The 27,574-nt window shown below is 40.3% G+C and overlaps 1 protein-coding gene across 15 annotated transcripts in view; it reads right to left on the bottom strand.

Annotated features, from left to right (window-relative positions):
* ABLIM2 (actin binding LIM protein family member 2) overlaps positions 1-27,574 on the bottom strand; it is a 142,507-nt gene that overhangs the window by 65,075 nt on the left and 49,858 nt on the right. For 14 of the 15 annotated variants that reach the window (XM_069794381.1, XM_069794465.1, XM_069794428.1 and 11 more), the window contains exons 3-6: positions 23,604-23,787; positions 13,763-13,878; positions 9,777-9,903; positions 7,656-7,749 (exon numbers count right to left, since the gene is read on the bottom strand). In XM_069794381.1, coding sequence (XP_069650482.1) covers positions 7,656-7,749; positions 9,777-9,903; positions 13,763-13,878; positions 23,604-23,787 — 521 coding nt within the window. Of the gene's footprint in view, positions 1-1,611; positions 1,818-7,655; positions 7,750-9,776; positions 9,904-13,762; positions 13,879-23,603; positions 23,788-27,574 lie in introns of those variants that run through there. The other variant, XM_069794473.1, reaches the window with a different exon arrangement.

The following is a 27,574-nucleotide window of genomic DNA, read 5'->3' on the forward strand; positions in this document are numbered from 1 at the left end:
ATTTAGCTGGGACTGGAAATGCTGCTGTCATGTGCAGAACTGACATGAATAGTCCTTCCTGGAAGCTGGAAGTTGCTACTTTCACACCCATCCACACACTTCCAGTTCAAGGTACCATTCAGAAGTTCTTACTTTGAGAGGAAACAAGAAATCTGAAGAAGCAGAAAAAATACTGAAGGTTGGGAGGATGGAAAATCTTAAAGATACAAGAAATGAGTCACCCAGGCTGCTTTCCTGCTATTAGCAGATACACTGAACCGTTGTCACATGGGCCAGAGCATCCTGGAGATACTTTATCCACAAAGCCAATTGTCACTAAGTGCACTTACTGCTGCACCACTGTCATGGTTACGGGAGAGAGCTGGAGGGAGGTGCTCGTGCTGTTGGCTGGATCACAAGTAGGTACAGGGCACTGCAAAGCAGTGCAAAGCACAGCGTGCCCCAAGCATGAGTCAGAAGACCACCAGAAATCAAAGAATTGTGCAAAGCAATAGGATGAGGAACTGAAGACATGCAAAAAGTGCAACGTTTCACAGACAAAATATTAAAATGCTGGCAGATGGTACCAGATAATAATGCATCACCACAGCAACACCGCTTAGAAAGGCACTGTAACTGGCATACTGCGTGCCGTTTGTGTCTGAGGCTCAAAAGGTATCAAGGTGACTACTGGAATCAATGCTTTGATGCTTTAATTAATCAGTTAAGGCAGTTTAGGATATCTAACTGGTACCACATTTTTGCCTAATGGGAAAAGGCAATGGACACCATTCACCTACCTGCCAGGCTCGAGAGTCAAACTATGCACTAAAACTCTAACACATACAAACCCACACAAGCACAAATGCACAGCAGCACTACCGGGGGACTTTTTCCATACATATGAGAGAAATCCTCAACAGAAAAGCAAGCAAGCAACTGAAAAAAAAACACAAAACCTGCAATAGTCATTCTTTCTTCTCTATCAACCAGTTTACCTCAATTTCTGAACTTCTCTCTTGTGTTATTCAGAAATAGTTTGCAGAACCCCTTACTTTGATTAAAATGTAACAGGCTTAAGCTATCACCAAATGCTACTCAGTACTCTTCCTCAATAAACCTAAAACCTGATTTACAGCGTAAAAACTATGCAAACAGTCCCTTTTAATATGGACTGCTTTTTCCTGACATGTCAACAATTGTGAGTTTTTAAAAATTCCGATAATAAATATGGATAGGTGTAGCTCTGTATCTCTTTCTGGAGAGAAGAGATGGTTGAAAAAATGAAAGGATGAGGGTGGGAGAAAGAGAAGGCGAATGTATCTAAAACAACACAACTGGGCTACAGAAAAGGCTAAAAGCTAAGGTCAAGAACATTTGCATTAGTATTTATATGCTTATTGATAATATTTTTAAAAATGCCTGTTTTAAAGCAGAAAGCCTAAGTCAACTGTCAGTTAACACTTACCCAGCCAAGTGCAGATACTATACACTGATGATTAACCTGCCTTTGCAGACCAGCAGCCCCAGACAAACGCAAGTGGCACCTAAACAGAGACTGTTCTCAAGCTGCAAAATGCCTTGCATCTCAGCAAACACTCTGCATTGAAAGTGCTAGTTAATGTTTCCTACCTTAGATGGTTTCCTTTTGCAAGAGCTAATGCTGATTTATTTAGATGTATCTTTTCCAACAGTTTTCCTTCTTCTCTCGTGATGGGAGAAAACTGGCGTAGAGAACAGTTTCTAATCGAAGGTTAGTACTGACACTTGGATCTTTTTGCTGCTCTGACAGCCTTCGCAAGGCTGCCCATGCTACAGGAAACCCTTCGTTCGTATAGACGGATCCACTTTTATTGCACGTTTCAGTATTAATGCCTATATTATAAGCTGCTCAAGTACCTTTCACACATCACTAGGTTTTGTTGTTAGTGAAACAGCAGGGCAACAGACATTTCAGAATGAACCATTTTCCACACTGCAGGCAGAAATTTGTACACCCTGCTGTAAAGAATTAGTCTCGTCTCTCTGCTGTACCGAGACTTTTGCAAAGGGAAAGGCAATTGATTTACAAAGTAGATGTGGCTGCAAACAAAAGCAGCTCAGCCCTAGGGCAGGGCAAAAAACAAACTACAAAAAATAAGATTCATGTTTTAATTAATAAGTCACTGAGGTATAAGTGGCATTTAACTGACATGTAAATTATTGACATTTCTAGTCTCATTTCTGCCTAGTGTAGTGCCTACTGCATTTGTTCCCTTATTTTAAAGTAACGTATGGTTGTGATTAATAGATTTTTAAAAAATATATTGATTATGCTTTTCTAGATATTTACACATACATGTAAACCAGAAAAATGTTAACCCTTTCTTCCCCCACATGTACTGAGTGCCACACTGCCATGTTAGGATGTCATATACAGCAGCTGGACCCATCTTTATGTTTAGTTAGTGATACAGCCATTTTCACCAGCACTTGAAGGACACATTTACACCACAGCCATACAGCTGTAAACCACGGACCTGTTGTACACAGAAGTCTAGTCAAGTGCTGAAAATACCCCTCGGTGCTTACAGAAGCAGTTGGGTTGCATGTAAATCAGCCCCAAGAAACCTTTCCAAAAGCATAATTTCCAACGTGCTACACTGTCAACTTTTATTCACACGAAATTCAAACCACCAGCCAGTAGCGGTGGAGCTCCAGCTTGTCCATCAGCTTCCAGTACGGTTCGTCGTGGAGGCCCGCTACGAGGCAGCTCAGCCTGGCCACCACTGGGCTGCAGTTACCGATCCAAGCAATCACACCCGGCCTCCTCACAGCCTGTACCGCCTTCGCCATCAAAACAGCCCCGGGAGGTTATCTTTGGGTAGGAAGACTTCCTCTAACAATGTAGGAAAGCATTAGCTGAAACAGCAGATGAAGAGAAACCCCCCCAAGTCGTATCTCACTGTGGGCTGTTAATGTTAACAAAGCCACAGGAAAAAACCAACACACTCAATGCGAGATATACCAGGGGAAGCACTGTCTTTAGAAACAGTGGAAGGGGTTACTATCACTGCACAAGGTAGTGGTGAGGCATCGCCTGGCATACAATGCCCATCCATGCTGAGAGAAGGTGGTTCCAGCTAGGAATAGACAGTGAGAAGGTCCACCAGCATCACCAGAAGAGCCTGGAGCTGACCTTATGAGCAGAGGAGAATTCAGTTAATTCAGTTTTGCAAAATAAAAGTTGAGAGGAAGTAAGACTGTTCTCTATAAATTCTCCCTCGAGTTCATCAATTAAAGGGGAGAAGATAAAAAAGGCTAAAAATCAATCTGTATCCAAAGAATTAGCAACTGTACACAGACCACTTTAAAACAGAGAGGTGCTGGAATTGAGATAAAAGTTTCTAAGTATCAGGTGTTAAGGAAACCCAGGCATGTTCCCCAGGAGGGGACGAGGAAGCGTCACTGGCGGTCACACAGCTCCTCCAAGCACCTCAACAGCCTTCCAAGCCTCTGGACGGCCTGTCGTGTGGGAAGGACTGGAGGCAGGCAACCCACCTCCGCTTCCTCCGAGCGAAACACAGCTACAAGACTGATTAAAAAATCATGAAGCAAATGGAGAGCGTTTTCTTGATTGAAAGGGGTTTGTATCAGGGTCTGGATTATCATGCAAAATACAGTATATTTTTAGAGAAAAGGCAATTAAGCTTATTTTGTCTATTTTTATGGTATGCTCATTAGCACAAGTTGAGATTTTAATTAATAAATAACTGCTTGTGATAGAAAAAGAGAGAAAGAGGTATTTTTAGTGCCAAATGCAGAGAAATAGATTGCAACACGACCAAAGGGAAATGGCTGGTTATAAAAATCAACAGCTTGTTATTTTAAAATGTGTTTATTTTCTGTGTTGTTGCATGATTTCAGCTATTGCTGGATTAGCAACAAAGCTATAGCATAGGCACTAAAATAAAGCCTTTTTTCTCTCTTAAGGTTTTCAGTTGCACTGCATTTTAAGACAAACTATAAAGTAAACTCCAGCCACCTCCTGCTCCCCATTTAAGATGGTAGGTTTATCAATACATATGGTCAGGGTTAAAACATAGCAATCTCTAGGAGAGGGCTGATGTTGCATTAAACAGTGCTCTGTAGGCTTCACTAGCAAAGCAAACCTTGCTCATAAAAGCACTGGTGGGCAGGGGTTTTGTAAAAAGAACAGCAAAACTGTTGCCTTTAAAAGCAATAGAAGAATTTATGGTCTCTGTAAATTAGCTGCTCAGCCCCTTTTGTAGCTTTTCCAGTACAAGTTCCCTGGAAGACTGGGGGCAAGCCAAGGTGGATTGGAGAAGAAAGAAACAAGAAAGGAATTATAAACACAGCTATCCCGTGTTTAAGCCCATTTACTACATGGAATGAATCTGGTCCTCAGAAAATGGGCTGAAGGAAGAATTTAAGTAACTAAATCATCATTGGTTTTGGCTGGCAACCTACAAAAACAGACGTATTTTTATAAGTTATCAGTAACTCACACTAGTTGACTCTCCCTTCCTCCTCTGCTGAATAAACATTTAAAACGAACAAGTGCTGGAAAAGGAGACAATATTATAAAATCTGGGCACAGAATAGTTGTGGAAGCAGCTGTCCTCCTGACATTATCACAGAAATCAGAGATGGAAAAAATCCTATTAGGTCATACAGTCCCTCCCTTTGTCATTGCAGGACTGTTCCCTAACATAGATTTTCCAGCGCCTTGTCCAATCTTGTTTTAATACTATCTAAGTGATAGCTTCCAGCACCTCCCTTGGGAGACTATTCCTCTGCCTAATAAGTATTGCTGTCAAGATTTTCCCCCACTTTAATAGCAATTTGCCCTATTATTTGTTTATCTCCAGATTATATTCAAGATGGGAAAAAGAAATACTGAAGTTTTGAAGAATGTTTCAGGACTCCAGACAATTCCACAAAAAATACATCCTACAACAAAACCCAGCCATGGCTACTTTTTATTTTTTTCTGTTCTCCTGATCAGGAGATATACAAACATATCAACAAGCTGGCTGGTAACAAACACACCCTGAGTTTGATACCAGACAGACGGAAGAGATCAGCCCCAATTCCAAGCCTTTCGGACAAGTCCATCTGCTGCAGACGAACAACAAATGACTTAACGGCGTTACCTACAGATATGGTCTCTGCGTTCTTTCAAATCTGTTTGTTTAGGTCATGACTTTTAGTCTAGCTTCCTAATGAAATGAGGTGTGCATGCTACCTCCTCATCTGACTGCTCTCCACAGTCAACACTGAAACTCAACAGCCACTTAAAGTGATCCCTTACAGAGGCCCAAGGGCTCATGGAAATCACAGGCTGATCACCATGGAAGGAGCCTCACACTGTGTGCCACCTCTTGACCAAGTAAACAGGCAGTGGAAATGCAAAGAAAGCTCTCGAGATATTTCATGGGGAAACAGAGGGGATGGGAGCAGGTATTTTGGGAGACGTCATGAGAACGGGACCTATTGTGACAGCAGAATGCTAGGATATAGGACATGCACCCATATTGAAGCTTCATTAGTTTTGTTGCACACAAACCAACAAATTGTTCTATATAATCTTATGGAAAGAAGGTTATAGACCATAAAGTTTTCAGGTTGTTGTAACAAGCCTCCAGGCATTAAATATCATTGTACGTGTTCAAATGTATTGCCTGCTTCATACTAACTTCATCCTATCTTTTCTATTTGACAGTGACACTATCTGACACCGGTATGCTTTTACAGATTGCAAAAGTCCTTTCTCCTCATCTTTTTTTAAAAAAGGTTTCAGAATCTTGCATCAGTATTTTATTCCACAGTTAAATGCCACAGACTTCAACAGAAGTCACTCCCAGCCTGCACCAGTACCAAAGTAAGAAGAGAATCAGTGCTACGGCACTGCCATCAGAGCAACATTGGAGAAGGGGAGAGATGTGGGGCACACATCCACTAACCGAAAACATCACACCTAGAACTACAGTGACATACGTAATCAGTCGTGGTAAAATTCCTACAACAGCTTTAAAGAATTAACTTTTCTCAAGTTTGTTATTGGTCCCTCTATAATAAAAACAAGGAACTCTCCTCCTGTTCAGTACGCTCTCACCAAGCAGTTAGAAGAAACAGATACAGTCACACATGCCCCCACATCCCACAAATCCAATTCAGTACTGTTACTACGCAAATTTTTTAAACTTTTTTTTTCCTTTTCATCATCCACAGAGACAGTAAGGACCCAGTTCTTAATCACATCACACCACATGCTATTGTTTAACCATACTGCAGGTAAAATATCACCAAATAAAAAGAGTATTTTTGTACAGATATTTCAAGGCAAGAACCAGGACAGAAAAACACAATATTGTGAAGCCAAGAGTCAGTACAGAAACTGAAGCTTCTGTTCTCCCATCTTAGTATTAATCACTCCCTGTAACCTGCTATGAGTAAGTGCACCCCAAATTTGCTATAGCTTTGACCATGACACTCTTGTCTCTACATTCACCTCTCCTTTATCACATCAAATGTAAGTTCATTAGCTTCCTCTTCAAAGCCCACCCCCTCTTACTACCTTTCATTCAGTGTCAAAGGCTGACATCTCTGAAAACATGTAGCAGCTTCCACTGGTCACCTCTTATATTTTTGAAGGTTTTTTAATGTTTTCTTCTGCTTTGTTTCTCCCACTTGAGAGAGCTGTCTGTAAAAAGTGAGTAAGCTGTCTTTATACTCTTTCAAATCCCTTGTTAGAAGTCTGTTTTCTGAGATGTCTGTAAAAACATTTGACAATGGAAAAGCCTCCCATGCCTAACCCTAACACCGTATCACAACACCTAGTAGGGACTTATGTTTCCTTCCACTTGCTTCTCAGTTCTTACCTAGCTATAATTGTCCACCATCAGGGTATTTAAGTCTTTGTACCACTCCGAGCAGATCTTTCTCTGGTGGAAGTCCTTTGGGACTTCTCCAGGCTTTCTTAAGTGATGAAGAGAAAGGAGTGAACTGAGCAACCTGTGGGACCTCCTCCTAACTCCAGTACTGCTAAGGCTTCACAAGATACAGGGAAAAGGCAGAAGGAAAAAGTCGATAATTGACGACATTGATAGGATAACAATACACTTAGATGCAATGATAAATTCTATTCACGTCAAAGGAATATATTCATTTCTGACCCTGGGTCAGCTATGTGGAAATCTCTTTGCGCAAAGCATAAACATGCACCTACACCAAACAACCTCCTTGCTTTTTAGAACAACAAACTCAAAAAAATCCCTGCAACACAGCTCCTTTCTGGGTGCAAAAATACATTTCAAATTATTGATTTTAGTTTTTCAACAGCTTCATCCTAACTCTGAGGAACATAAAACAGAATCAAAAGGTTGAAATCACAAAGGAATTTAGTGTAAGTATTAAAATGTGCCCAATAACCCATTCACTTATTACTTCTGCTACCTGAACATTCTCCAGTACCACAAATACCTATTTAGGGAGTGTGTGTATTATCAAATCATTAACAGAAGAAACAAGAATTATAGAAAAAGTTCTTAGCAGTTCATATAAGTAACATTAAACTGTTGCATTAACACTCAGTTGTGAGCGTATGACTACACCCAAAAGAACAAGTCTCTTTGTACACTTTGAGATGTGTTTGAATGACAGGTTCTCCTTACCTCGAGCACTCTTCCTGTGATATACTTCTCACAATTGTCACATCTGATACCAAACTTTGCATGATAGTCCATTTCGCAGTATGGAACACCATCTCTACGGAAGAACAACAAGCCATACAGAGACTGCTTTACGTAGGTTTACAGGCTTACTGGGAGATTATAAAGCTAAAATTTGTTAATGTTTCAACACATCATAGGGTGTTTATGGATTTCCCACCTCCCAAATACTTGTATTTATTCATTTTGTAAAGAACTGAATAGTTAATGAACTATTCTGGCCCTTCCGAGTCGACCATGATCCCACTTTCCGCTTCGTCACTGAATTCAGCCATCGCCTCTCCCCTTGTCACAACATTCAGTCTCTGAGACCTTCACGCCACTTGTTTTGATAGTGTTACGCATTAACTTCTTCCACATGTTTCCCCCTCTTTGGAAAAAAGAGTTACTTCTACGTATTATTCTTTCCCTCTTATCATCTAATATATATATATATATGATCTAATCTTTTAGCTTAGACTGGACAGAGTAATTTCTAAACTGAGTATCTTGACTATAAACCAAGTTTTGATTAACATTTAAGTCTACTGACATTCTTGACTTGACTTGCTTAAAGACAGTCATGAATTAACCATCTTGGGAGCATGTTCCATGGAAGCCAGTAATGACTATGAGAATTCAACCTGAGCAGCAGAAGAGATCTTGCAGTACGTTCATGCGTGATGTGAACAGTTATTTCACCACCACAAGCGATTTACGATAATGTACAATTTAAAAACATGAAGAATAAAAACATGAGTCTTAGCTTTTATTCTAAAGAGTCAGAACCAGAACACTTGGCTATTGCTCTGAAATGAACCTATTTGTTAATTTTACATTTGGATCACAATTTTACCAAGTTCTACACTTAGACTATTAAACTGATGAATGAAAACAAATTGCTCTGGAATAAACTGGAGACTCTTCTCCTGTTTCAAAGTGCAAGTTAAACATAGTTAACTATGTTTAGTGTGTTATGCTAAAACAGCCCATGATCAGACAGATTTATTAGCAGAGGCATGATTTTATTGGACATTTCCCTGGAGAAACATAAAAATTAATTTTATAGCATACAAGTTGGATTGCTTAGAGACTAACCTATAAGTTATCACAATAATTAATGGAATTAATTGAAGCGAGGATCTTTCTTCTCTTGAGTTATTTTGCTTGGCATTTAGCTTTTTTAAAAGAGGATTTCACAATAACTATATCTTTACAATTTATGGGGATTTTTATTATTAAATAACAAGCAAAAAAAAGCACTGTACCAAAATACAGCAACTTGAGATAATGCAAAACCTTATTTAAGAACACCCTTTTATTAAATATTGTTTCTCCAGAGCAAGCTGTGAAATTAAATGTTATACTTGTTATTAATCTAAATCCAAAGAATTGTTGAAAGTCAGTGGGACACTGGCTCTGAAACTCCATCATCTCTGGGCACTGGTGAAAGAGTTACTTAGCTGTTTAGGAAAATTTCATCATATCAACACACTTCTCTGAAGCAGAAATTAATCCCAAGTGCTTTGGCCAGTGAAAGCCCTGTATCTCACTGGACTGATGAGAGTGTTGACATGGGACTTGGTCTGCATGTGTGCTTTGTGCTGCCTCTCATAGCTGTCATCACATTCAGTCCAAATCTGACAGCATGACGGCCTGGAGCAGTGCAAAAACATAATATGTACCTCCTTAATGAACTTTTTGAGAATATTTTTGCTTATGTGAAACACATAGAAAGGATATTATCTGCTTGTTCACGTTACAGCATCACATAGAGCAAAGTCAAACACAGATAACTAAAGGCGTATTTATGGGGCTTTGAAGCATACTCCACCCATTGCCCTTCTATAACATAGCTGCTCTGTGAAGCCCCATTCCAGGTAAATGGGCAAATTTGACTTCTACTTTTCTTCACTGAATTTCTTCTGCTTTTAATACAATTTAGATAATAATTCAGATAATAATCTCTCATCGTTTATATATCTCCAAAGATACATGAACAAAAGCTAAAGGATATGCAATGCTAAATTAATTATTAGGTATTAAAAGAATGCTGAAAACGAGTGAAAATGCTCCTCAACTTACTTGCTGATGTACTCTGCATTCAGTAGCTTGCCGCATGTATTGCACTTAAAACAGCCCAAATGCCAGTGTTTGTCCAAGGCAACCAATGACTGCCCATTTTTTATTTCTGAACCACAGCCCCCACAATCTGCAAGAGAAAAATCCAATATGAGTGAATCACACGCTTTAGATGGTCACGCAACAATACTGGTTACTGCAGTACGAGCATCCATCAGTGCCCTAGTAACAGTTTGTGCAGGCTCCAAAGATTGCTGCTGGCTGATGGATGTCAAGTGGTGCTGCCCTAATATTGCCCTAACATTGCTAGAAGACATGAGAAAAGACAAACCCTGAAAGACACTTGAAGATGCATTTAGAGATGCCAGAAGAGGAAAAAAACCACAACAATGTCTTGCATGGAAGAGAAAGATAGACAAAAGCATTAAAAAAAGATTTATCTAGTTATTAAGAGAGTACTGCAAACACAGGTTCTCATTAAAAGATTTAAACAGTCCTCTTAAAAACTTTCTGATTTAAGATTCTATTTAGTTGGTTACGTGACCCTAATGAGACACTCTGTTAGTGCAATTGTAAATGTTTCATTTCTGAGCGCAACAACAATAAAGGATAGTTCTTACTTTCCTTCAGTGGATTTGGAAGGGATTAAGGGAGTAATAATATGTCTCTCTAATGTCACCCTGTAGAGCACCAATATGTGGAAATAAGCCCAGCACAAAAACGTGTGCACCGCAGATCAGAACATTTTAGTTTTGCTAATAAAAGAGAACATTTGGGTGTGTGCCTGGATTTAGTCCCACAAGAGAATAAATACTGCAGTATTCTGCAGTATCTATTCTTTAACTGCAATCACAGATTTGTTTGTGATCTCCCCTGGGTTCATCTGGTAATCTAACTTAATCTCACTGCTTGAGGGTTTATTTCACAAACTTAATACAACACTGTGTGCTCAGATGTCATTCGCCTTTCATCTGGTTTAAGCTTGGGTGGGCAGAAACGCAGCATTTTCTGAGCTACTTTTTTATTCCCAACTGCTGTCTCCTCTGTTAAGTTCTGGATAATTAAAAACAAATATTGTGGTTGCTAGGACAACAGTGCCTACTGATGCGACATCCTTGTCTTCCTGTCTTGGATGCAGCATCCTTTGGTGACTCACCTAATTTCAACCAATAACTCTGCAGAACACATCAGTTTGCTGCTACATGTTCATATTCTTCCCTGAGTACTGTTTCAACATCAACACTGCCACAAGAGGTTTTCACAGCTAGTGTTTTATAAATGAAACAGAAGAGGTAGGTAGGTATTTATATAATAATAAAAAAATCAAGGACTCTGGCAAAAGGCAAATATTTGACATTCTTCATTTCTTCCAAATGTAACGCATAAAGGAGGTCAAAACCAAAGCGGGAGGATGAAAATAGAAAGACTGGACAGAAGGGACAGTGATGTTGGGAGCTCAGTGAGTCCCGAGACAACTCCTGAAAACATTCTTGAGCTCAAGTCAGAGATAAATAGGCTGACAAATAACATACATAGTACGTATCAGGCAGTTCTGAGCCAGGAGCAAAACCAACGTAACATTGCGTCAACATATTACTTGGTCCTTGACTCAGCTTGCTTGAAGTCACATGTTTTTGTGCACTACTGTTCTTTTATAAATGAATTGTTCATTTAAAACATTAAGGTCTTTTCCAAGAAGACTGTTGTTAAAACAAGGAGACATGCCATTTATTGCTTTGTGTAATACGTAGCATAGCTACAGACAGCCATTCTGGAATTTCAGTTTTCCAGTTCAACCAAGGTGTCTCCGACGCTGCTTGTTTATTCCCGAAACACTGGGTCTCGCCTAAGGATTAGGTGCTTGGAAGACAGCTGGTATTACCTATTGCTCTTTCACATATCATGTATTAATCTGAATGTTTCCCAAATCCCTTATTATCTTTTTAGGTATTTTGTTAATTTCCTGTGTATTGTCAGGCTCTTACATATCCTGCAACACATTCATGCATGCACCTCCATCTATTTGTGGCTGCAGTGCTTCCCATTGACCCATCAAAGCTCTATTCCCCCCACCAAGGAGGGATTATACCATTGCTATCCAATTTCTTGAGTCCCAGGAGTTCAGCTGGGTGCTGCATGTCACCATGAAATCAGAAGATCCTGGCCTGCACCTGCACTGCAAGACACTGAGGAAATGAAGTAACGAGGAGTTAAGAAAGGATATAGCCTACACAGGTAAGGATGATATTTATCTGGGATCCTGGCAACATCATGGCACAATTTACTTGCAGGCCAGACACAGACTTCAGTTTGCCCTTTGAGAAGTCATTGTATCTATCAGCTCACCCCCTTCAGTACATCGTTTGAAAAGCAGAGCTGGCTAGTCTCAGGTGAAGATGAGACCAAATTCCTTTAGAAGTCCAGTCTACAGTGTGGCAGATATCATCCAAGTTTGAACCAAGACTCTTAACCAATTCCACTGAAACTTATGGAAAGACTTCATCCATTTCTAATGAGATTTAAAGCAGACCTGTATTTGAGGTTTAAATATGTATGTTTGAGATTTTATTTGGAGAAAAGCTAAACTTTTGTTTTCCAAGGTCAGGTTTTGGCACAAGGATATGCTTCCAGTGCTGCTTCCCTTTGAGGCAATTGGTTTGTTGAGGTTTGCAGGTACCTGTGCACTGGGGAGCCTCGGTGCAGCAACCTGAGAGAGCTGGGGAAATGCAGTGCAAGAAAAACTCTCCACGGGGGGTGTGTGTGTGTACAGAGAAAGGGAATGTAAGCATATTAAAGGATTCTGTATCACAGATAATCAAATGAACTTGTTCTGTCAGTACTCAACCAGGCAAATAATTTCCATTAAAGTCAAAGCCACTTTTCCCATATGAAAAGGAGACAAACAGATGATAGGCCATTAAAGTATGGATCTGCAAATGCAGCCAGCCATCATAGCTGAGGATGATCCGTCTCTGGAACAAGCGACAAGAGAAAGCACTTAAGAGAGAGGGCCATCCCCTCCCCAGAAGAGAACGGCATTAGCAAGAGAGGAATCAACATAGCTTATCTCACTGCATTCACACAGCAGCCTTTGCTGACAACCTGGAGAAAGAAGATGGTGAAAACTTCTATAAAAAGACAGATGTGGGCAAAAACAAAGAAAAAAGAAAAAAAAAGGAGAAATCCCTCCCTGAAGTGGGCTGGATTCCTTATATACAAAGGAGACCAATCTATGGGGTCCTTCCTCAACCACGCCAAATCCAGCTTGCTGCGATGTGATAGTCATTAAAAATATTTTTACCTTTGCTGTTTAAATGAATTGCTGTTGTGGTTTAATTACATAAAAGCAGCAGTTGCTCTTAAAGCGTGGCAGCTCCTCCTGAACAAATCAGCAGAGGAACAGAGTTCAGAGCAACAGTGCCATTCTATGATCTGCTGCAAAAAAGGTGGTATGAAAAGACCACATTTCTTCTCTGCAGTGTTTGTATCTTCTGATAGCACATGATAGTACTGAGGTCAAGGCAAAAGTCCCTCTGGTCACATTGCATACATCAACCCTTCCTGTATAGTATTTAGCCGTGCAGACCTGTCACTGATAAATTTTCTGAAGCAATACTGGAACTCTCACAAATTATTAAATCTCACATTGGATTTTATTTTAGCTGGAGTTGGACTAAATCCTCAAAAATATTAACATCTATATTTCACCTTTCTCCAAGTAATTTGATTTACTCCAGTTTTAATCAAATGTTTTGAGAGGTTCTGTGTATTGTTAACCCTACAGTGGCACCATTTGTGTTTATTTTTACTATCAGACTTTCTCAAAAAACTACCAAATACTTTTTTCGCATGACTATATTGTATTCTTGACACCTTTTATCCAGCATAGTGGTAGAAGTTCCAGTTACACATATTGGTGTAAAATTTTGGTCTTTAAACCTGCTCAGACTAAGAAGTACCAACAGAAAAGAGCAGAAACCCCTACTTACTTCGCAGGTTCTGTACAGGGAAAGAGCCGGTGCTGCTGGAAGGGGGCAGGGAACATTTCTGGCAGATGCACTCCTTCCCGTTAAAAGTTACCCGGTCGCCCGCGGGGAAAGGCAGCCTACAACAGAGGAAACAAAAGCAAACAGGTTACAGTCTCACGCCTTTATCGAAATGAAATATCTTTCCATAAAGGAACTGATTATTACTCTGGTTTCTGTTTCTCTGCTTACCCAGTTCTCATTCATGATTTTTCAGCCACTTGGAGGCTAAAGTATCAAAGGGACATATCAAACAGACAATTGCAAATGCAGATGTTACAGCTACTTAGAAAAAAAATAATAGCTAAAGATACAAAACCACACTGAGTGCACAAGTCCAAATCCTTGCGTATCTAAGAAATGTAGTATCAGCAAGGGTTGATCACTAACAGGATCAGTTACAGAATGAAAATAAAATTGGCGTTACAGGGAGTAAGTACAGGCAAATGAAGCTGCTTTTATGTTGTTAAAATGCTGCATGAGAGTGATGACTTCTATACATTAAAGAACCAGCATTTGTCCTCCCAGCTTTGATCATATCAAGGTCCTTCTCTTAATCTGTATGTTCAGAAAGCAAATGTTGGTGAATTCTCATAGGAGAACACCTATCCCAGTTATAAAACCCAAAGCGTCTACATTACTTGTTTGCTCTACTCAACAACAGCTCTCCTTACATTTAATTAAATCCTTCCTTTTTATCAATGTCCTTAAAACAAAAAGCTTTCCACCATGAGCTTTTTCTGGGCACAGAAACTGCTGAGGTTTTTTCTCTAAGACGACCAGATGGACAAATCACTTCATAATGCAGCAAAGGATGGTGAGGATTTAGAAACACATTTCACTCCACCCAAAGCTCACGTCCAACCAAATCCCAAGAGAGCTATCAAAATATGGTTTAAGTGGGGCACAAACAACACAGGCCTTCTGCCTCATGGTGAAGTCCATCTGATCAGATTATTTCATTAACATTTCATTAAAACTCTGCATTACATTACCGCACAAACGCTATCAAATTCATACCAATTGAGAGGTTGTCTTCACTACAAAAGCTACACAGATACTTCTTGCTAAGCATAAACATTATTTTGCTCGCTAAAGCACTCAAGAGTGGCTTATTCTACATTTGTGTTGCATTTAAATGAAAATTTTTATTACTTAAAAAAAGAACAAAAGCAATGCTGTCCTTTGTTTCTAAATAATGTTACTAACATCTACTTTAAACCAGCTAAATAAGCATTCAACACTGTCATCCATTTTGGACCACAGGCAATACTTCAAAAATCATGAGGACACACAGAGTTTAAATATTGTTATATTTTTGGATACCTGATAATGAATTCTGATTTTCATCTTTTGTTTTTTCCTTTACTAATGACTTTATATGCCAAATACTTGCTACCTTCTTACTTACCTAAAGTTAAGATAAGGAAAAATATTTTATGGAAATAGCCTTTAAAATTGTCTTGCTCTTTGACACAACTAAATGCTCCATGTGTGATTCTGGTACAAACAGCCCAACACCATGTTAGTACAGCTCCAGGAGTCTTAAATTTCCACCTGTTCAAGAGTGGATTTTCTACCATCAATTTCACTCAATAACCTGATCAGAAGAAGCCAACACTCTCTCTAGTACAACAGGCAGGATGTGATGGAGCCACACTGCTCCAGTGAGCAGCAAGTCTGTGCTGTCTTGCAGCAATCCAGCAGCAGCAAGCTCCCGTGTTATGTATATAAAAAACAAAAAAAGGGGGGGTTAGGTCATTAACTGTTATTTGCAACAGACTTTTATACTCCTTAAAGTCACAGAGCCTTCTAATATATGGAATAATAAAAGGGTTTCATGAATATCACAGAACAGTTGAGGTTGGAAGGGACCTCTGGAGGTCATCTGGTCCAACCTACAAGTTTATTGAAATGAACATATATACATTTGAATAAAAATTAATAAATCTGATACACTTCTATGTAGGTAATAAAAATTAATGACTAATTATCAAAAACTGTCTCAAAAATGGAGTGATATAATTCAAATGTTGTCCTAGTACTCTACTGACAATGTGAAAGAAACCATTTAAGCGTGTTTTCATTTTAACAAAATATTACAAAATCAAGTCTAGAACTTAGCACTATTGATTGCCCTGGAAAGGCACAAGCCAAGGAATTTCAACTGTTTCAGAACTGAGTCAAGAATTTATAATCGACCTCCTACATGTTTTTAGGAAGACAACTCATCTTGATTTACAGCTATGCATAGACTTATTATGACCACTGGTAATCTGCTTCAGATTAAACCCCTACAAAGATGGCAACCTGCTCCACAGACACAATCACAAAACTGCACTGTTGTACAACTACCCTGACATCCTTCATTCTTATGCACAGTTGCATGCCCTGAGCAGGATAGTACCATCAAGCATGTTTTGCCATAGTCTTTATGGGGACCAAGACTGGGACTCAGCTAATGACGCAGCTGAACTCCCATGAGATGCCTCAGTAAAACAGCAGGCTTTGCACCATTAATAATCCTGGAGATGGTGATGTACTGGAAGCCATGAACAATTCACTACTCTGAAGAATGACCGTGACTACTGAGCATTCTTGTATCTAGTATATTAGGAGCAGTAGCCAGAGGGAAGGTTAATATGTTTTTTTGACTCAGTGATTTACCTAACAAAAACTCAGCTGCACTTCCAGTTGAACACAGAAGCCCGTCTCAAACAGATGCACCAAGCATCAAATAAACTAGAAGCAGGAACCGACCACCTTGAGTTGGCTCATCTACGTTAGGCAATTAGACAATTTAAAAGAAAGTAAGTTAAAACTAGAAGAGAAGAATAGGAAAATTGACCTCCTATGGCAGAAAGACAGAGCCAGGTAGGTGACATCCCACAAAACATGCCAAAGCTCACAGGCACCACAGCATGCCACAGAGCCTCCTTAGAGGGGAGGGCATGTGGGGGCTTTCCTAGCCCATAAACGTATCTTGGTTTATTTTCTAAGAGTTTAGTAACTAACCACAGTGCCCTTCCATTTGGACAGGACAGGGCAACAATTTCACTTCTCTATTAAGTTTTCCACATCTGCAAGACACCTTGCTCCAAAAAAACCAGATAAATCCTCCTTGGAAGTTATCCGCCCAAAGGTACATGCAGACATTGCCTTCCCTCATTGGTCTCCTAAACCCGTAATTAAGTCTCAAGAGTTTGCTTCACTATCTTGTTCATTGGGAATCCAGATTTCGTACACAACACATTCGCCAGTATTTCTGTAACATCTGACCTCTCCCTTTCACAAGCAGCCCTGCTCAAGGCGCCGGTACGAGTGAAGGCGCAACAGAAGGTGGTAACAGTCAATTAACAAGGTTTCAGTTTCTGAGCTCTTTAACTTGTGAGCAGGACTATATATAGCATTGTAGGTTAAGAGCAGCATATCTGCCTTCAAATACAATGACATCTTACCACCAGTAACCCACTGAACATTGCTAGGTATGGGTTTTAATTAGCTACTTATCCTTTTAAAAATATTCGGTGTGATTTTCACAGTTGGATAATCTATTTTTAAAATGAGAATTAAGAGCATCTTTAAAGCAGCTCTCTGAAATGACTTGTAGGATTTTAATATATCTTCCATGATTCATTTCCCAATGAATTTTGTTTCATACACCTGCCTACAATATTTGTAAACCCAGAAATGACTGGAGCACACCAACAAAATTATATTGTAAAACATCACACCATCATCAGCCTAATCCACGGTAACTGTGTGCTGACACAGAAAGGTCTGATCTGACTCTGTGGCTGAACAGTCAACTAAATTTGATGTAAGAAAATTAACAGAAGCATATGGTCAGGGCTGTGGGGAGAGCAAAGCTATTCATTTCAGTAGCAGACTGCAGTTACACTGGGTCAAGTGTAATGTCAGACTGTAACTTAAGGACCTAGAGGATCAAATTCTGCTCTGGTTTGTACCTGGTACAATCACATCCCTCAGGATGTGCTCCATAGAGACGAATTTGACCCAGACTGTTAAACCTGATGAGACAAAGTGGACATTACTTGCTATCTACTGCCTTCACAAGTATCAACAAGGGCAAATGCTAAGTCCTGCACCCAGGGAAGAATAACCCCATGCACCAGTACAACTCAGGGGTCAATCAGCTGGAAAGCATAACAAGACGTGGGGTCCTGGTGGACACCAAGTTGAACATGAGTCAGCAGAGTGTCCCTGCGGCAAAGAAGGCCAACAGCACACTGGGCTGCATTAGTGTAGTCAGCAGGTCCAGGGAAATGATCTTTCCCTCTGTTCATCATTTGAGAGAGTGCCTCTGGAGCAGTGTGTACCACTTTGGGCTCCTCAGGACACCTTTTACTGGAGGGAGTCCAGTGGAGGTGGCTAGGTCCAGAGCTGCAGCACAGAACGCATGAGCAGGGGCTGAAGGAGATGGACTGGTTCAGCCTTAAAATGCTCAGGGGAGATCTTATTGCTGTCTAAAACTACCTGATGATGTGTATATGAAGTTGGAGCCAGGCTCTGGCCAGAGGTACAGAGTGAAAGAACTAGAGGCAGCAGACATCAGCTGGAACATGGGAAATGCCGACTCACTATAAAGAGGAAAGAAAACCCTACCATGACCATGCTCAAATGCTGGAACAGGCTGTCCAGAAAGTCTGCGGGATCTCCATCCTTGGAGATATTTAAAATGTGATGGGCCAATGACCTCAGCAACCTGCTCGAACTGGACTTGCCCTGAGCCAGGGGCTGGACCACTGGACCTCCACAGATCCCTTCCATCTTACATGACTCTAGGGCAACAGGTACGCTCCATGCGTAAACCTGAAGAGCAGCATAGCAAGAGTCCTTTGTTCAGGAAGCACCATATATCGATAAATGTATTTGGTTTAGAATCAAAATGCCAAGAACAACACTCAGTCTGATTTCAAAACTTTGGCCTCAACATCCAGATGAAGAAGCCTGCATCATGAGATGCTTTAAGAAGTACCCAGTACTGCCTGAGTGGGAACCAAACTCTTTCAAAATTCAGCAGCACTAAAAAAAGTGAGCAATTAAAAAGGTTTAGCATATTCAGAAAGTCTGACATAATTTCTATGTTCCAGAACAAACTGAATTTTAACTTCTTATTTTCAGTATTGTCTTAATTTCTCAAGACTACATACACAAAAGCCCTCAGCTTCTTTCTAGAAACAGCAGTATTGTATGTAGGACTATAAAACTCTTTGTTTAAAAAAAAAAAGTTTTTAGTTTTCTGAATTTTTATATTTAACTGCCTGGCCACAGTGAATTACCTTATTGAAGATAACAGAAATACAAATGGATTGAGAGAAGTTTTAGATCTGCATCTGGCACAAAACCCCTTGAAGAATATGTAACTGCCTTTTGACCCTCCACACATTATTCATCTCTGCATGGCACATACCTTCTGTCAATATGCTGTTTCAAGACAAAGCTTCCTAAATTCAGACAAAATACTGAACTTAGATATCCAAATTCTGTAAAGCAAACATGTACCTGTTTGGTTACTAACCTGGCACATACACACTAATTTATCCCCCCAGCTAAGTAAGAGTTAAATTGTCCTCTTTCTATCATTTACTTGGCACAAAAAGCTATATTTTTCCAACCTTTAATTAAAAGAATACTGAAATTAAAGGGATAACTATTATATACATTCCTCCAACTGGGTGAATAAACAACATCCCCAACTTTACCAATTACATTAACGCTTAAAACTAAAACCCAGATTTTGTGATACCCTATGCACACACAGCACATCAGTAACGCTGAAATCAAATACAGAGTCTATGTATAGCACAGCCTTATGCAGACCATACATCTTATGTATGGATGCTCTGCACAGATGTATTAATACATTTATCTAACTTATTATCACACTAAAACTTCTCCCGAAAATTCCATTTTCAAAAGTATTATCACAGGTATGATTGCCCATTGCTTTTTGAAAGACTCCATTTCCTCCCCCTTCCCATCCTGCGTAAGATATTCCTGGGAGCCATGCAGTCCTGCCTCTGACACCCATGTAAGAGCTGCATGCACGGTTTTAATAAAACTCAGCTTCTATTGATACAGATAGCCTTACTTTTCTCCCTCTTTCTATTTCACTTCTACAAACATGTGAACCTTTTGGAGAAAATGTCTTTGGCAGCCCTCTGGAGGACACAGCCCCTTCTAATTAATGAAGCTGTAGGACTGCTCACCCACTTCCTGGGAATTCAGAGTAAGCAGTTAATCTGCAACATTTTTCAATCTATGTTGTTATTCTTCTACTCATTCCTAGGTTTAGGCATTATCATCATGAAACACAACAGCAGAAAACCATTTCACTGGACTATAAACCGCGCTTGAAGAAGAGGGGGCCAAACCCTCACTCTTTATGCCATCAGAGCAAACATGCAGTTAAAACTTGAATTTGTTTAGGAGCCAACTGGTCGATGCAAGATAGAGAGAAACAATCACCCGGGACGATACATTATGCTGTACTTTTAGTAGTTTTTCTCTGAATACTAATTCATTTTTCTCACACGTTGACCTGTGGCAGCCCTGGGCAATAGCATCTGAGTCCCAAGGGATGCACGCCCCGGGATGAGTTGGGTCTCTGACACACAAGCTTTTTCACAGAAGAGGGCAGCAGCTTATGAACACAGTGCAGAGGGCACCAGGGAACACAGCTCTTTTCTGTGCCACTGGGCCACGTGGCGTTCCAAAGTAGTAATACCACGAGCTCCAGAAAACAAATGGGTTTGCATTACTAGCTTTTTCCCACTGCCCCAGCTAGCTGTATGCACATTAGATTTTCTCACTGATTTTACCATCTGAAGCAATATACACTTCCCACCAGTTTCTATTCTAATCTTATCTTCTCTGAAAATAAGAAAAAAAGGGAATTGCTACTGTGACTGGTTTACTACTCAACGCAGGAACAGTTTAAAAAGCGTTACCTGAAAGCTACAGACATCCAGGTTATAAAAGTGCTCATTTGAAGCACTTAATGATCCTGCACCACTCCGGAGACCTGTGTCACGAGTGCAAAGTGCCTTCGGCTGCCAATGTTTTCCTGCTGAAGTTGGTAAGAGCCTTGCTTGGTTTCCATTAGAGCAGGATCAGCCCCACTGTCAGGCTGTCATCACCTCTCAAGTTCACACCGTTCTGGAAATCAGATTTCTAATAGAGCACCCACACTGAAGTCCAGCTGTAAAAGGCAACATCAGATGCAGTTTGCGTGATCAGCCAACTACCTCTACCTACTTTGGGCCTGTTATTTAAGGTTTCTGCCCATCTGGAAGAAATGAAAACAAAAATTGGTACTCCTGACTCCTACCAAAAGAAAGTGCCAAGGTAGAGTGCTTTATAATCCTGTAGGTCAAATCAAATGGCTCTAATTTTTCGCCCTTTATTTTTTTTTAAACAAAACAAAAGAAAGGGGTTTTTTCTGCTTAAACCACATGTATTTGCAGTCTACCCATCTTACTTTTACTGAGGATATCACTCAATAAAATAAATGCTGATGATGTTTAGATAGGACACTCTTTCCATAAAAAAAACCATAAATCATGCCTGGCTTCCAGAGAGTAGGGTAATTGAAGCAATCCTGATTTAAAGCAGTTGAGAACCTTGTCCAGTTTTTTTTTTTTTTTACTATAAACAGATGACAGGATTCTTCTGTTGCTCTGCACCACAAGTCAGTGTTACAACCCCCCTGGGAGATACTAATTGAATCCTGCTAGTCAGCAGGGCATTAATTGGCTCTGATGAAGACAACATGAATTTGTGTGTCCTTCTAAGGAAAGCAACAGAAGCAGATCCGGGTCTTCCTACTGAAGTTTTAGATAGCAGCAATTAGAAACTTCATCAGTGAAATAACTTTTAATCCAACTATTTAGTTATACAGAAAGTTAGGGAACATCTCTGATTTTTTTTTTTTTTAATATGAAACACTGTTGTATCAGGAACTTAATTTTTAAAAGCTTTAGCATGTCTTCAATACACATGATATTTGTATCACGTTCTAGGTAGTATTTCCCTGTATTGCAATTCAGCTCGCCTGAATAGTTAGGTACTTAAGAGTAAGTAGTTTAGTCATACAGAAAATTATTCTGAATTTCCAGGGAGACGAGACAAATTGTACTGCCAAGCTCCAAACTATCAGTGGAAGGACTTACTAAATACAGCAGGACGTTAGTATATCCAACAGCCTGACTGCAACCTAGGTTAGATACCAAGCTGCTAAGTACGGTAACACACAGGTAAATCATTTATGCCTGAACGATAAACCCTAATGGCGTGGCTGAGGATACAAACACATTTAGCAGGAAAACTGTATCAACCAGTTTTTCTTTTTCTCTTGAAGAAGTACCTCACTTTATAGATGGTACTAGTGCTAAGAAGAAAGGTACCAAGAATTAGCTGTGCTTATCTGCGGAAGAGCTGTAATGCTGACAGGCTGCAGGCCAAGAGCATGTACAGCCAGCAGTTCACTCATGAAATCCATAATTACCCAATTAAATAATTTTTCCTCCTATTTAAAAAAAAAAAAAAGATGTTAGGCTTTTTTGTTACCTTTACTCTTCATGTTTGTTTATAGTATCCAAAAGGAAAAAATCTCCTATTAAATATAGCAAAACTTGAACAGACAGAATTTAATATAATAAAGACTTGTCAGTCTCAGAGTCTTCCCCTTAACATGGCTAATTAATTACTCCTGCAATTGATATATTAAATCAAGATCCTGCCGTGAACCACGGCTGTTCTGGAATTTGAAGTCCTTCTTCTGCATCAGCACAGGAGGACATCTGAGCTCGGCAGCCCTACGAGCCGGGCAGACTGGGCTGGCAGACGGCCAGAGGCACCAGCACATACAGCATTTACAACGTGGTGCATCAGTGCCCCGTTGTGCTTTCCCTTTGAACGTGGGGTTACTTTTCTTGTAGTGCTACAGGCTCAGGTTTAGCCAGAGAAATTATTACAGCATTTCCATTTGCTCCGAACTGCTGTAACAGTGCATTTCCTGAAGGTTTGGTGGACTTAAAAGTTTCTTCCTGAAGTCTTCAACAGACTTGTTTGTGTTATTTCCACAGAAGAGGATTAAGATGGAGGTCAAACAGACATCAATCTGTTTTACTGCAGTCTGCAAACATCCCCACCAACACTGGGTCGCAACATTGCACGTACCCACGCGGGAAATGATCTCACTGAACTACACTGGGCTGTAGCGGGGGACAACCTTGTGTGCTGTGTCACTTGTCACCTCCATGGCTGCTGGAGATCCTCGGTGACATCCAACACGTACGTTAAGTGTTTGCGAGTCCACGACCCTTCTGTCCTATTTTAAATTAATATTGGAGTTTCTTGGAAGCAGCGCTTTGAAACTTCCATTTAAATCTATTAATACAGTATCCACTCAGCTCATCAAAGACTCAGCCACTGGCATTGGAATCCTTTGTAACTTCAGCCAACAGAAGACAAATTAGCAGACACCGGGGAAATAAAGCAACATTTGGGGCAAAAGGCCTGACAGTAGAGGCACTGGCAGTTTCTCAAGCACTTTGAAAACCTCACACATGAGATAGCATAAAACAGAAGAAGCATTTGGGAAAAAAAGAGGCACTATGAATTTGCATTTTTTTTTTAATTCTGTTACTCTTTAAGAAGTGGATAATAGAAAACAGAACTTTTTTTTTTTTCCATCTATAGGCTGTAAGTTTGAATGCTTGGCATTGGTCTTTCAAAATTTAGTTTTTAAATGAGACACAACTTCATGTAGAAAACATACCTGCAGACAGCACACACAAAACAGTCTGGGTGATAGGTTTTGCCCAGTGCTGAGACCACTTCTCCCTCAATGAATTCATCACAACTGAAGCACCGTGTGCCATAGAGTCTCTGGTAGTCCAAAGTACAGATGTAGTCTCCCTGTCTCACAAAAAATCCTCCTTGAGCCAGGTCACATCCACAAGCTGCAGGAAGAGAAAAGGCAAGACTCAGAAGGCTGGAAAAGCAAAGCTTGCTCTCTGAGGTGATGCTGATTTTTCACCTATGATCAGTTTGGTTCCTAGTAGAGTATTTAGGCACTTCAATATATGGGCTTATGATCACAGAACAGTTGTGCATCTGAAAAACACTACTTTTATAGCAAATTACATCAGTGATGTATTTTGTACACTAACAGTTTGGATTTATTCCATGTAAAAATTTTAACCTCAGTGCTGAGGCTGCTAATACAGAGTTAAGTCTTTAGGGGTTGAGTTCAGGACTAGCATATACAACACCCATCACATTTAATAGGTTAAAGGAAATCCATAAAGGATACAAACCTTCAAAATCTAAAGCACCAAAGTTACAAAGACAGTTTACAATGTCTGATATTCCTCCTGGACACACAAGTGGTTAAAATGCTGCTCCCTCTAAACACAGGGTCTGATGAGCATGGCAACGGCTGTAAACTTCCACAAGTTTACAAGATAATTTTTTTAAATCAGATCTTACATTTACCTGATAAACATCACTCACAAAGCATGAATTGGAGGGATCTCCAGAACCACCTGCTCCTGGCAAAAGTAGAGTTTTTAATCCTATCTGTCATTTTATATTTTTTAAGCAAAATCTATAGGAAAGAGTTAAAGTTGATTGACCAAAGGCTTGTGAGACTTTTCAGGGGCTTTCTCCATTGCACCAGGGATGAAGCTAGGCTGGCATTTTGAGAACATACAAGATGGGAAAGGAGAGATACAACAGTCTGGCTGAAGTCATACAGAAGTAGACAGAGATGCAGAAGATGATCCTCGTCCATATTGACCAGGATCTTTGAAAACAGGCTTGAATTGATTTCTAAGGAGAACTGGAATTCAAAATGGTGATTCCGTTGCCGTGCTGACTACTACTTTACTCTAAGTCACAGCATCACACTTGTTACTATGTACTTCTGCTCCTGGGGACGTGCTTGTAGGGAAGCGCTTCCAGCAGCAAACAGTGCTTAGTCAAACAAGGCTGAACAGACAACCACGGCAGTGTCACTACTCACATACAGCACACAGAAGATGAGCGGGAATGTTGCTTATCAAATTTGGGTTGCATGTACAAAACACTGCAGAGCTGCTCAGAGCCTTGGTCCCAAAATAGCAGAGGTACCTAAACGTTTGAAGTTCAAACCTGAGATTTCTGTTTAGGTACCCGAGAGTCCACAGGCACTTCAGTTTTTAAAGTAAAAACTAAAAAGTAAAGTAAAGCCTCCCAGCTCACACCAAAGCCTGTCTGCAATGCCAGAATCAGTCATACTGCATCCAACCTATGCAAAATGAGTCCAGCAGGCATGCTCAAGGCACAAAATAACACATACTCACAGCACAGAAACCCCAAGCAAGAATTTCAAACATTCATTCAAAAACACACCCAATCACCTGCCCTTTTTTTATCATCTTTCTTAGTAGTTAGAGACCGCAGCACAGGAGGCCTGGGCTCAAGGCCCTCTTTAAACCCTGAGTGGGCCTTCAAACCCTGATCTTTCTGCCTGGAGATGGCCCCAACCACAAAGTGACAGAAAACAACAATCATGGTGAAACTCTATTAGTATATGATCCAGAACTGAAGAACCATGGGTTAATTAACCTTTCTCATAAGTCAAAATAATTCCAATTATATTGCATTTGTCATAGACAACAATACTGGGTTATGTGATTTATCTTGCAATACATTGTTTACCTGCTTTATTTCACAGGCTTAACACATTCACTTTAACATTCTTCTTCCTCACCCTCGCTCTAATTTTTATGAAGGACATGCTTTTTGAACACTTTTCAAAAATATGGCATGACGTGCTGAATACTATGAGTTTCTTTTAGTCTATATATTTCACCTAGGTACGTACTGGTGTGACAGAAGCACAAATCAGCTATGGATTTAAGACGATGCTGAACAGCACACTGAGCTGATGCTAATGATGCACTAGAGCAGTTCTAAATTGTATCATACAGTGTTTAAACTTCCAGAGCGGATCACAAGAGAAAAAAGTTAAAGGACGTTATTGGGTTTCTGAAGTGAGCAGGAGGGGTTACGTCCCTATAGAATATTTCTTTACGCCAGCAGTGGCACACCTGACAGCAATGCAGCTGAACAAAGCCACCAAGAACTGCTTTGAGCTATAGGGCAGGCACTGACCTACACATTTTGGTCTGTGCCATCCGCGAGGGACCTGGACCTGGGCTTCCACAACAAGGGGAGGATGAGGAGTCGATAGCGTGCCCACAAATTATCTGCCGCTGCTCCATCGTGTACTCTTGCCACTACTCAGCTGCTAAAATCAGCGGTGAGCACAAGGAAACCAGGAAACCCTGCAGTGAAACTGTTCACCCCAAGAGAGACAGAAAAACGAGGTAATTGGACTTCAAAGTGAAAGCTGAGCTTGGCATCTCTAATCGGGCCCCTTTCTGCATCGCCATCACTTCAGCCTCCCTCTATGCAAAGAGCGGCAGAATTCAGTAAGGAGGAACACAAATTGCTCCATGTTCATTTGAACAGCAGAATGAAGATTAAGACTTGTTTTCTACCCAAGTTACTGTACTTTCCAATTAATATTAACAGCCTGACAGTTGTAACAGGTACGCTGCAAATGAACTGCATGCGGAAACAACAGGTTCTTCAAGTGGCTTTTGCTACACACCACACTACGGTGACATTCATACAAGAAATGAAAGAAATTAAGTGGACGGTAAGAAGGAAAAACAACTTACCAACATACTTGCTCCACAATACAATGATTTCATTCCTGCAAAGAGCTATTTCAAGATACATGACTTTCTAGATAAAGAAAGTGCTGTAAATCTCACCTACCTGTAGCTCTAGAGCAATAAATACGATAGAAAAAAATAACAGGATAGGATTGTAATTAGATAATTGGCCAAGGGGGAGATGACAGTGGTTTGCGAAGAAGGGAGAAGCACAGCCCCAAGGAAGGCTCTTGCTACAGCTGATTAATGACAAAGGGAAACGCCAATAGGAATAATGTTCTTGCCACAACAAAGCAGACCCATGGCAATGAAGTGCGCTAATGACCCAAAGCCCATAGGCACTATCGGTGCAGAGGGGGATCTGGATAGAAGGGGAGCTGGACACCTTGAGACATGGAGAAGGGATTTACTTAAAATGCACAAGGCGAACTGTCTTCCCTTCAAACAGGAGCAATGAAAAAATTCCCTTCTGAGTAGCAGAAGGAAAGAAAGACTTGCAAATACTGGCAACCACAGGACAACTACAAGTCATTAATGTGTTGAAGTAACAAGAAAGGATGCACTGGGCCAAGCAGGTCGCGCAGAGCTAGCTAGTACTAAAGATGTTAAACCCTGTGAGCCCTCATCTAGTGCACGGGGTATAACTTGCTCAGTTATTTCCACAGAAGACTGATTCACAGCAGAGCAAGGCTATCAGGATGACCTATAGAATGAAAGCCTATTTCAAGAGACAAGCAGAACTTGGCTTTTAGCCTAAAAAAACCCCAACCTTAGGAAACAACTAATATCTCAACATACATCTGAGGCTTAAACAGAGCGAGTTAAAGAAAAGATGAAGAGCTATTTAAATACAATGAGAATGTTGTCACAAGAACAACTGAGAAAACCCTCGCCATGAATAAATGGAGGCTGCAAATTAATAGAAATGTTTCTAACCACCACAGGAAAGAGGCTGTGGAACAGCATTCCAGTAAGAATGAAAAAGATGCGAAAAAAAAAGACCTGAGAGCTCTATAGCTCT

The sequence above is a fragment of the Haliaeetus albicilla genome, chromosome 1, assembly GCF_947461875.1.
Source record: "Haliaeetus albicilla chromosome 1, bHalAlb1.1, whole genome shotgun sequence".
NCBI classification, from domain to species: domain Eukaryota; kingdom Metazoa; phylum Chordata; class Aves; order Accipitriformes; family Accipitridae; genus Haliaeetus; species Haliaeetus albicilla.